General features: G+C 44.2%; 1 protein-coding gene across 11 annotated transcripts in view; it reads right to left on the bottom strand.

Annotated features, from left to right (window-relative positions):
* ADGRB1 (adhesion G protein-coupled receptor B1) overlaps nt 1-12,382 on the bottom strand; it is a 279,324-nt gene that overhangs the window by 4,117 nt on the left and 262,825 nt on the right. For 6 of the 11 annotated variants that reach the window (XM_075743187.1, XM_075743188.1, XM_075743194.1 and 3 more), the window contains 2 exons: nt 10,856-10,960; nt 8,981-9,034 (listed from right to left, as the gene is read on the bottom strand). In XM_075743187.1, coding sequence (XP_075599302.1) covers nt 8,981-9,034; nt 10,856-10,960 — 159 coding nt within the window. The remainder of the gene's footprint in view (nt 1-8,980; nt 9,035-10,855; nt 10,961-12,382) is intronic. The other 5 variants (XM_075743190.1, XM_075743189.1, XM_075743197.1 and 2 more) reach the window with 1 other exon arrangement.

The following is a 12,382-nucleotide window of genomic DNA, read 5'->3' on the forward strand; positions in this document are numbered from 1 at the left end:
TCTGTTGTTTATCCTACCTCCATACCGCAACACGGATAGGAAAGGCGCTGTAGCATTATCCCTACAGGGACAGCTTTCATCACATCACCCAAGCCATGAATTTTGCTTTTCCAAACTTTCACCCTTAATATAAAAAACAAGGTGTGTTTGAAGTTGCTCCTGCATCCCTGCAGCTGCTCAGAGGGAGAAGGCTCTGGGTGAGGTCATTTGGTGGCTAGAGAGTGGCAGATGTACGAACCAGGTAAACCTGGTCTTCTCAATGTGAAGTGAAAACATTCTGAAATTATCTTTATTTTAATTCCAAGGAAGAAAAATAACTCTGTTATAGTCCTTTGAAAGAGATTATTTTATTTTTTTTCAAATAAAATTTTGGAACAGTATTGTTCAGAAGAATGTAAACCACTTCAGTTCTTGAAATCTGCAGTTGAGGTTTTCATTAAACTCTATGGCACAGACCTTTTTTATGCTTACTTTATTCCATCATGTTACACAATGGTGATTAATACTAATATGACAGAAAAGGTGATAAAATTGTTGACTTATTCCATTATCTATTTTGGAACTTATTTAAGAACCACTGCAACTATAAAACTGAAACCTTTTTATCTCTGTGTGTGTCTTAATAAGACAAGTTTGAGACTTCCTGAAGTGAAACTTCTACCCACAGCATTTTTGCAGGCCATTAGTCTGCCATGAAAAGATGCAGCAAGAATGTACACATAAAGACAAAAGCACATACAGAGCAAAAAATGGAATGAAATTAAGAGTTTCCCAAAAGGTGAAGAAAAAAAACCCCAAAACTTGGTCAGAACAGCTCTTCTCAATGAAAAACATTTTGTTTTCTCCCACAATTGGTGTAATGTCACAAGTTTTCCAAGTTACCGATGTCCACAGCTGTATTATTTAACAGAGAGCAGCACAAATGATCATATGCATGAAGTTCATAAATAATTCCATCTTTTCCCTCAAATGAAAGCTCTTCTTTGATGGCATTATTTATGGCCACCTTCAGCATCAGATTCTTCTATTCCCAACCAATACCTGTTTTAACCATCCCTCCATCTGCCACACTCCTGACCTTCAGCCTCTCCTTCGTGCTGTGAGGATGCACCCCGATCTGATGGTGTACACTGAACATGATCAGCAACCCTCAAAGTAATTCTTGTCGTGGGCTGCTTTTGAGCTACTGAGTGAGAGCAGCTGCAAATCCATGTAGGGAACAGAAATTGGGAAAAAACCCACCCCAAAACAATTATGAGCTCACATCTACGGCAACGACCTCTGAGCAGACCTGTCACTGGGGAACAAGATCTAAGGGTTACAATAATTATTCAATAGCGATAAAAAACAGACATTAAATGTTATGAATGATTATGAATGGATAAATTAAGAAAGGAAGAGAGAGAATGAAATAGAAAACACTATGCCAGTGTATAACTCCACTCTGCACCTGCATCTTGAATATTATGTGCACTGCATGGTCTTCCTGACAGAAGGATATAGGGGAAGTGGTAAGGGTGGCCTGTTTACAGCCTTGAACAAAGTTATGGAGCATGTTCTGTAGGAGGAAAGACTACACGGACTATGACCTTTCAGCCTTGGAAAGAGATTATGGATGGATGTGAAGGAGGTCTATGAAACTTAGTGGCTTGTTGATGGTAGGAACGGACTACTGATGGGAGAGATCATCTCTTCCAATACAAGAACTACAGAGCATGATGAGACACCAAGCAGTCCTAGCCCACAGTGAACCTCAGGAGCTGGTCCTGCACAAAGTGCCCAGCTGAACAGCAGACCACCTTTCCACAGTTCTCTGTTGATGCTGAAAACTGCCAAAGTTATAAAAACTACATGGAAACATTCACAAAAGCAACCTCCATTCAGTACTATGAAGTAAAGTGACACCATTCTGCATCAGGGGGTCTCCGAGCACAAATTACGGGAGTCTTGGGGATCTCTTTGAAGATATACTACTATATGCTTACCCGGCATTTTTATTTTTCCAAGCTGATTTTTACTCTGCCATGGAGATGAGACAGGAACAAGACTGGCCTTGGGTCTGACCCCATATGGTTGTTTCAATCTAGCTTATTAGTGTGATGTGTTATCTAGCTATGACTGTGGTGGGCCTAGTGACTCCAAAGATGTCTGCTTACAGTAAGAAGATTAAAAGCAGCCTCAGGAGATCAGCAAATAGAGAAGGGAGGCTTGCTTTTAGTTTCCAACTTCTCAGAAAAGAATCAGACTTCTCTAGTGATGCTGTGAGTGGAGGTGCTATCTCAGGGGTGTGATGCACCGGCTGTCCACCACGGTGCACCAGCAGCTCACGGAGCTGTGTGCACGGACGTGATCTGAGCACGAGTGCAGAAGGACTCGGTGCCCGGTCGGATCTCAGAACAGGTTAAACGCAATCAGTTGGACTGAACTCTGGCAAGGACGCTGGGAGACAAAAGAAAATTTTCTCTTCTTGGCAGGAGACACCCTGGGAATCGGTAGTGGGCTCCTGGGAACAACACCCTTTTTCTTTCCCTCCTTATGGAAAAGGTTTTTATTGGGTCTTGGCCACTTGAACAGCATATAGAAACAGCCACCGGGCTCATGCTTTAACTCCGGCATTTCCCTCCAGCCCCACTGTGGGGCCTTAGCAATCCTTGCAGACAGGAGGGAAAACCTAGCTATGCACAGAAAAGAAGAAAAAACCTGGAGAGAGGGTTGTGTAATCCGGCTGTAAAAAGGCGCCGGTGCTGGCCCAGGGCCTGGCACCTTGGAGACAGCCAGAAATGGCCCGAGACAGGAGCTGAAAGCAGCGGAGGCTGCTCTGCCAGTAACTCACAGAGACAGAGCCATTACTCTGGCCTGACACAGCCCATGAGCTCCTGGCTGTCGGGGACGGGGAGAATGTATATCGGTTCCTGCCTGGTGCCAGGACGGCGGAGCAGACTGCTCTGTCGGAGGGGTGGGAAGGGAGGGAGCACCCGGGCCCAAAGCTGGGGTAAAACCTGCTGCACAGGGCAAACTGGAGGTCTTCATCACCCTGGTGGCATTCAGAGTCTCCTTCATTCAGCCGTGGCTTTCATTTTGGCTGCACATCTTTAAGGCAGAAGGAGAGGATTTGGGATAAAAGGCATTTAAGATGCAGTGTCAACAACCTCCTCCAAAATCCCTAACAAAGACAGGGGCAAAGTGCATTGAGATAAACCCCACAGCCTTTTCCTTCTAAAGCTAGTCCTGGCAGACTGCAACAAGTCGGCTCATGGTGGCTATGGAAAGGTGAGCTGCTCTGTGCGTTGGCTCTGTGCTGCCTTCAAAGGTCCAGGCTGGCTTCACTCAGAGTACCTGGATCCTAGTGCAACTCTTTTGTTTAGGAGCGGCATCAGTGTGTCGCACAAATACGGCACAGGAGACTGACTGGCTGCTCTAAGACAATCTTCATTTCACACTTCAGTCAAAGACGATGAGAAGCGCAAGCTGTTAAGCTGCATCTCCTTGTGTATGTTTTATATTCTGTTTTGTTTTGTTTTGTTTCGTTGTTTGGTTTTGGTGTTTTGGTTTTTTTTTAATACCCAATTTTTATGGTTACCCTGAATAATCTGAAGAGGAATTCAGTGCTTTCTACTGAGCACTCTGGGATAACTCCCCTAGAACCAGCTACTCCCATGCTGTTTTCATTGCCTCTAGTGTTAACTTGAAGGATATTTCATGACCCAAATGGTCTCTCCCCATGACATTGATGACTCTTGGACCAGAATGAAGTTATTCAGAGCGTATAGCAGGGAATCTGAAAGATAAATGTGGCTTACGCTGTCTAATCTATCTTCAGATCAATGTCGATGAAAAGTGATTAGAAAATGGGAAAGCTGTCTTGTTTTTTTACAGAGTGATAAATTTTCCTTTCTGTGTTTGAAACAAGTAGCTGCAGGTCCTTCATTTTATGCTACTGAACTACAAAGATGATTTTTTTTCTTTTTTCATTTAGAAGAAAAGCTAAATAAAAAGAAGTGGCTGACTGTGTTCAGAATTTAATATTTTTTTTTTGTGGGTTTAACTTGCATTGATGGAAATCAGTTAGCACACCTCAAATACCCAGCATTTGCTGGGTTATAAAAATGTCTTCTGCTTCTGTATTCTCTCAAGTTCAGATGGTCTAACATGTAGGGGTTGCTGTGAGCCAAAGTCTTGTGAGGCCATGCACAGCTGAAGGTGAACAGGCAATGAATGAAGGAGCTCTTTCATAGACCCTATGGGGCTCTTTCCATAGACTCATAAACCATCCCTTGCCTGGAGGTTGCAGAGAAAGCCCATGGTTCCATCAGCGTGAGGAACAAGCTATTCTCCAGGAGATTCCTGCTGTTAATCCAGCTGGTTAACATACCATCCTCTTTTGGACAATTCATATGGTCTACTGAGGAGCCCACTCGGTGGACACGGAGGACTAGGTGTTCCCAAAAATGCTGAAATCATTCAAGGCTGCCCCATGCCTCACAGGGACACCTAGGGACTCCAGGAGGGGACCAAAAACACCCAAAACCAAATTCTTTATAGAATCCTTTGGGTAACCAGTCCAAACAATTAGGAGCTGAAATCTGCTGGTGGAAACTGAAGGGTTTTGGAGCAGCTGATGGCTGGTTAGCATCAAATGGCACAGCCAGAACTGAATGTCGACACAGAGGATACAGGGAATAAGAAGTCTCTTTGAGAAATTCAGAGTAATTGATGCCTGATATTTGGGACACGAGCTATCAGATGATCTACAGGAGGAGGTGAACTGCTGATTGACGGTATATTTGGACATTCGGTAGCTGACAGATGGTTTATGGCTGAATGAATTAAGGCTTGACGTCATTTTCATAACAGAATTTATTGTAGCAATTATTATACTTTATGTAGCATTCCTCCCTATAAAAGTTACCCTAATTGGTCTTTTAAAATTTGCCAGTTACCAAAGCCTTTAAGAAGTGCAGAGATGATTAAACTCGTGCCACGGAGGAGATACCCTACCTGTACGTGGAGCTTCTCTTGCAGAGGGACACACAGGAGGAGCACAGCCTCCCGATTTTCTGATTCCTCAGTGAGGAACGAGACAGATTTTGACACAACCACCACCATCTGAGCTCCTCCACACCCGGTCTCAGCCCATGCAAAGAGGTTCCCATGGACAGGAGACAAATTTTCCCACCCTGGAGCAGGGCTCCCAGCTCCCCAGCCAGCTAGCAAAAGGCCAGGTAGTCAGCAGGCAAGGGAATTAATTCTGTCATGCAGCAGAGCATGCCAGGGAGACATGCAGCCATTAGTAGGAGTGACTGCAATATTGATCAATATTCCTATTTTCTCACTACTCTGCTAGATTCCAAAGCAAGTGCTGGTGGGATGAGTATACCCTCCAGGTGTTTGAAGAGGATAGCTAAGAAAAATCTTGACCTGAGTAATCAAGCCAGAAACATTGCCTAGCAGGAGATAAGTAAAAAGTCATAGAATGGCAGAAAAAAAAAATAAAAAAATTGTATATTTTTTCCACTGGGTTTTGGAGCAAGTGCTGGTCCAGGACCAACAGAAAGATAGGACTGGATTTGAGAGCTAAGTTACAGACCACGTCCAGATTCTATATGTGGACTCCAGGACAGGGCTCCAGCCAAAGCAAAAGCCATTGGAGCTGCAGGGAGCTAAACGTAACAAGTGGCTAATAAGCAAGAACGAGCAAATCAGAGAAATTTGCAGAGCTCTGTTCAGCACAGCTTTCACTGACCTCTGCACAAGAGCTGCTGTTTAAAATGAATGCAAAGCCAGATGCTGGCAAGGAGAGAGGAATATGTATGTGATTCAAACTTCTCTAATGGAGCTGGATCAAAGGACTCCTGCCAAGGGGGAAGGCAGGAGTGTCACTTCCATTGCTTTCAAAGCTGGCGCTAAGGGTAGAAGAAACAAAGCCCTTGCTTCCTTCAAAGGCTGCAAAGCCTCCGCTTTCGTACCATGCTGTTGCAGAGCATGTGAACCCCTCCTGATGTCCAACCCAAGCACTGGAATTTCTTTAGCAATTAACTCGCAGGGAGGAGCAGTGTTGGAGATGCTTTACCCTGACAATAGAGAACTGTACAGCAAAATATTTCCCATGTGGTACAAAGTAGCTTGAAAATAGCCACTGCTCTGCTTTAATGTGGATAGCTCTCAGCTGCAGGTATTTAGACCTTGGGAAGTATGTGTATTTAGGGGGAAGCAGGGGAAAAAATTGCATGTTAGAGCTTACACTCTACCAGGCAAAGGGCAGACTTTTAAATGGGGAAACAAACTTACAATAAAATTTCCACTGATGGAATTTTTTTTTTTTTTTTTGGTAGCAATCAGGTAGCTAAAGAGCAACTCAAAGTGATGGGAGCAATTAGGAAAGAAGAACTCTGCTGTCTGAGGCAGTACCAACCTCACATGCATCTGTTTGGGCAGCAAAATGTGCCTTAAAGCTGCTATGAGGAAATATCTACGATCCAGGTAGAAGCCACTCACTACTTATTGTAACCTTAAAAGTGAAGACCTGGTCGATCCCAGACACCGAGACAGTTTTTAATTTTAATCATTTAGGATATGTGATGTGGATGGCTGGGTTTTTTTGATGCAAATCCTTCTGTGCTTGTCTCCAAGACTTTGGTTCCTTTCATGCTTCCTGGCTGCAAATAAGCTGTCTAGGGGATAAATATTCAACAAACACAGCTCATTCAGTTTTCTGCTCAGGGTCTACACCAGCTTCCAGTTTGGTCTGGGATAAAATGGAAGGGCAACAGTGTGCAACAACCACACATAGGCTGGTTGCAAGTAAACCCAGCTGGTCCTGAGATATTCTTTTTTAGATTCAAAGTCCCTTCAGGTGGACAGAGATAATTTGTCCCATATTCCAGCACAACAAGAGCAAAGGGGTCTTGCCTACAACCTTGTAACTTCCTTTTGAGTAAGGGCTGATTTTTCAAAAAACATCTCCCTCTTCCTTGCTTCATCTGAACTTGAAGACTGCAAAAGAGAAAAATTACCATAGCCCACGGTAGGGTCATACAGAGATCTGTTAGTGCATTTAAAAATTGACTTTTCAACTTGCAGTCATCAGATCTTGTTGCATGTCTGTCTGATAATATCTTAATTCCCTGACACTGAAAAGTTAGCTTTGGATAATAATGTCTACATCCCTGATTAGCTCATAAAGCCACAAATGAGTGAGATCCCTGTACTCTGCCATGGTGAACTGGCCTAGGCAAGAGCAGGTGGATGTGTGGTCCTGTATGCTTTGAACGTGAATGCTGCTGGACAATGTGATTTTAATCGGGAATATCTGAATGTGCTTCCAATGGGACAACTGTTATAGTTGAGGTACATATATAAGAAAGTACATGTCACATGGAATTGATTTCTTATAATAAACTGGAAGAAAACATGGAAAAATCCCACTTTGTTGCCCAAGGAAGGACAATTCTGTATTATTGTACTCTGAGACTCAAGTTACTTTAGCATTAGCAGTGTGCTTTGGTTTGTAGCAAAATAACTGCAGCAAACACTGCTGCCACAGTGGTTCCTGGGAATGCATTAAACATGGTCAAGTTTCAGATGTGGTTGGCGTTTCAGGCAGTATTCTGGTTCTCCTGATTGCCTGCCTCTGACATACCATCCTGGCAACGTTGATCATTAGCAACTTGATGACAGGCCAACTGATGATGGCAGTGGGGACACCCTATTCTCAACGGCATGTGGATTAGTCTCCAGATCTTTGCTGCAGCCGTTCTGACTCAAATGGTGACATGCGATGGCTAGCAGCAGTGTTGCACAGTGCTTTGCATCACACATGTGCTTCCACCATGTGCCCTCCATTGAAAGGGAGAAGAAAGGTCCCAGGGAAGGACTCCTTGGCCGCTGGGTGAGGGGAAAGCATTATTCACCCCCAAACCTGTCCCCACATCTGCAGGATAAGAGAAAAGCCCAGAGGCATTTGTCAAGGCTGCCTTAGATAGGGATTGCGTCATTCTCACATCAGTAATGCCTTTCAGAAATGGACCTTGTAAAGGAGGAGAGCTGAACAGCTCAAACATGCAGGAGTCCCTGATTATGCTTCCAGCTCTGCCAGTGACTACTTTGGGACAGTGGGCAAAGGGCAGTCTTCTTTATCTTTCAAGTGTACACTTATCCAAAGTTTAAATGTGTCAGGATACTTAGAGAGGAGGAATATATGTGCTGGTACAAACCTGCAGGTCTTTGCTGAAGACCCCTTTAAAATCATGTTTTACCACTGAAGCTGGAGAAATTCTCAACACTAAACACATGTGACGGTTGAATTTTCAAGCCCTCTTCCTAAAGAGACAGAAGATCTGTTTCTTCCTCCCATTCTTCTGTTGGTGCTTCCTTCAAATCTGACAATGTAGTAGCTCATCTGAGAGGAACTATGTATTTAGTGTTATAGGGCAATCAGTTCTGGCCAGTGCAGAGGAGATTAGCGTTTACATCAAAACCAAAACCCAAACCAATCCCTAAAAAGGGCCAGGACTATTCCTAGGAATTCCCAAAGGAGGTCTGTCCTATGCAGACATTTAGTTCAAGTCTCAGCAGCACCTTCCTGATCTTGGAATTGAAGGAGGAGAGAGGAAGTGCAAGAAGATAAGGAAAAGCATCATACCTTGGAAAGGACTAAGGACAATAGAACATGCTGCCAGGAGAGGCTGGGAAACTGCCAGGGCTGGAGAGAGAATTGGTAGCTTGACTTTGTGGTTGCTTATTTAAAAGGGAAATCAAAGATACAGCAATGCAAGCAGGTGGACTAGACCCAGTAAACATCCCTTCTGCTCTGTGATGCTAGGTGTGAAAGGGTTAGAGGGTGTTCCAGGATCCTTATGACCTCGTTCATGTCAACAAGGAGTTTGCTATAGGTGAAGGAATGTATTTGGATTCATGCGTCATGGAAGGGTTTGGGATAGGTCTACAATGCTCTTCAATGCAAAACAAAAGCCAGACTTACGCTAACGTTAGTTTTATCACTTCCACCAGAAGAAATACTCCATCGTTTTATAACCTAAGCATACATAAAAGAGAAAAATTTCTTTTGTAGTTACTTTAATCCCTGGTATCTGCAGTTTGCCTTCTCAGGGCAAGCTGAAGATGCGGCATTATTTCCAGTGGGAGACCCAGCAGCAAATGGCAGAAAAAGGGGTGAAGAAAGCTATTTATTTTTCTTTGTACTCCTTTGGATGTTTTTAAACTAATACCCACTACTGACTTGCCAATAGTGATCTTTGCAAGCTCACCCTCTCAGGTTACATCCAAGGAAAAATCACAACTTGAAAAAGATTGAGTCAATATGCAAAGGCCACCTCCACAGCTTCTTTCCAGCAGTTCAAAGCTCTTTGATGCTGACACTGGCAACTTTAATTCTAGATAGATGCATCGCTGAAATGCTCAAAACATCTCAATCTATAAAACCCTCCTGCAAACATATCACAGATTAGCTTTTACATGGTATTTAGGCATTTCTGATTTTACAGCTGTGTCATACCTAAATAATAGAAAAAAAGCAGAGATGAAACTCAGTAAAATGCATTGGGATTCTGGGCTGACACAGGCTTCTTTGATCTGAACCTGCCTGCTAGATTCACTATCCCTCTCATTCTGTAACACTGGACAGCCCATAATGACACCTTGCCACACACAATAAAAGTAGGATTTGCTGGGACCACATCTCCAGAGCTCAGCACAGCAATGCTGTGAGATCTGAAAGCAGACCAAACGCTCTGCAGTGCTCTGCTTCCACAAAGAACCAAGCTAAACTTCTTGTTCAATCACCCGCCCAAGCTCTGGTCTTGCCTCTAAGGGAGTCCCATCAAAATAAACCCAGCTAGTGCCTCCTTGGCCACGCCACAGGTGACCGTGCATCCTGGATCTGACTTTGTTTGCAAATGATCAAGAATATTATAAATAGTTCACCTTGCCACTCTCCTGAGTGCAGGCACAACCCAAATTTCATTTCTTACTGCCAACCTGACCTTGCTGCTTGTTCTTCCCTTCCACTGGAGTAGATACACTTCCTTGCAACCTTTTGGCTCTCACTCAGCAGGCTTAGTGGGCTAAGACACGGGGTAGGTGCTATCAGCCTGCCCTCCCTTACTTGCATTATACACATCACTTCCTACACAGGCTCCTGATATCTGTTTTGAGTACCAAAACTCTGCCTCAATGAAAGGCTGCAAGGTATTTCCCTCAGCTTGCCTCCCTCAAAGTCTCTTCTTGCCCTGAAAGTCTGCTCCTGCTGAGGAAAGCCATGTATATGGTGATCAGCTGCCACAAATACCCTCGTGCTACATTTAATTAGCATGCAGTCCCCAAGGAGTGCTGCCACCATCAGAGCTTAAATCCCATTGCTGTGGCTTTCCTAAATAACTGTGCCCAACACTGCTGCCTTGGCCCCTGCAAGTGGGATAGAAGATTCCTGCTGTCCCCGCCTTCTGCCCTCTCCCCTTTCCACCTGGATTTCCTCAAGGCTGTTCTGTTTTCCATTCCTAGCTATGAGTAGATGGATGTGGCACTTGGAGACGACCTGAACAGAGACGCAAAGAACAGACATGGACACAAGGAACAGAGACAAACAAGACAACACAGACTGCATTCACCACGAATGGACATAAGGACAGACATTCTCCTTCTGGGCTGCTGACCAGCAGTGGTACCTGTGTGACCCTCTGTGTCCTGTTTGGTGCCCATGTGCTTGTTGCAACATACATGGACAGAACATCAAGGTAAGGCTTTCACTGAAGGCTCCTAAACTTTCTTGCTTCTTCCCATGCTCCTGCTGGCACTAGAGAAATCTAGGAGATGATGGTTCTGCAAGTGTCTGACTAACCTTGCTGTCCGTTGTTGGAGACTCCTTCTCCTTCTCTGCGTGCTGGAGTTTTCTGTTCAGGTCTTGGAACATGTCTTGGTGACGTTTTCTTGTGTGCATGATTTTCTGAAACAAACACAAGGGCCACAGGTCAGGAAATCCCCCTCAGCTGTACAGAAACAACATGTCTTCCCCCCAAAGTTACATACATTATTAAAAACTGTCTCTGTCTCCCTGCAGATGCAATCTGGTGTGCCTAAACTACCTTCAAAGTTCTCTGAGGACCCAGTGTAGCACTGCCTTTATTTTCAGGATTAGATGGTGGGAAAGACCCATTTTTGACCTTATGGTTACCCTAAACCTGCAACTGCCAACTGTTTATGCTGCAGAATTTGTGCTTGACTGGAAATGTTCTACCAGCTTGACCTAGGAAGCTTTGCTGACCTTCTTTAACTGGCATCTGACACCATGCCCACTCTGTTCTTAGTGTGCCTCCTTTGCAAATGTGCTCAGAGCTTACCCAAACATGTAGGATTTGGGTAGAAGAAGTTCACTCAGGGACTATTCCACAATTTCCTTTTCTTTATATTGTGGCCCTTCTGCATTTCACTTCTACCTTCTACTGCCCAGAAGGAGAGGCAGGACCAATTTCTACAAGGACTTCCCTTTGCATGTAAAAGTATGTTGAATACGGCTTTCTTGTACTCTGCCAAGTGCTATATAATAGGAGGCGGCTCAAATAGTTTGAGATCAACTTGAAGGATCATGTACCCATCGTGCCTCAATTTCAGACCAAGGTCACAACCTGGAGTTCTGAAGTGATTCTAGCATTAAGGCAACTCCTTGTGGGCCCTTAACGTGCCTCTGTTTTGGAATAAGCTAGCAGCTTTGAAGGGAAAGGATAGCTCTGCCAGGAAGGGTGCCATGACTGTACTCAAGATAGCTGCATTAGCTCTCAGTAGCCCCATGGACCTTTTGTGGTGGACTAGCTCTTTCAAAGCTTTGTACTCTGTGCCTCAGGTGTGAGGACAGACATTTTCCTATGTACAGTATAGACTTCTTCCTCCCAGGCTGATTCTGTAAGGTTCATTAATAGGTGTGAAAGGCCAGGCTTGACAATGGGTTGTGACAGTGGGGATGTATTAGCTTCCTTTCTGTTAAGCAACAGATGTTGCACACAAATGATCAGGCATTTAGGCCACCAACCAAATGTACATGTGCTTCCCATATAGGAACGTGGTGCAGTCACCTACCACTGCATCAGCTCTCCGTAAGCATTTTGCTCACAGAGGAAACATTACAGGTCTTGGCCAAGCCATTTGATTTACAAATATTTACACAGAAGCTACTGCTCCATAAATTAAGCATGTACAAATATAGATCACCCATTTGTTTAGCTGCACAGGGTAAGCCTTACTAGGCATCCATCACAACTCTTTCAGCCACTGTTTTTAAACCCTTGAAGAAGCACTTGGGCAGAGGCAGCGCTCCTGCAAAAGTGCCAGGAAGAAAAGAAAGCGGCATTTCTTTTTCTCATCTTATCCCTAG

Source organism: Balearica regulorum, chromosome 2, assembly GCF_011004875.1.
Source record: "Balearica regulorum gibbericeps isolate bBalReg1 chromosome 2, bBalReg1.pri, whole genome shotgun sequence".
Lineage (NCBI taxonomy): Eukaryota > Metazoa > Chordata > Aves > Gruiformes > Gruidae > Balearica > Balearica regulorum.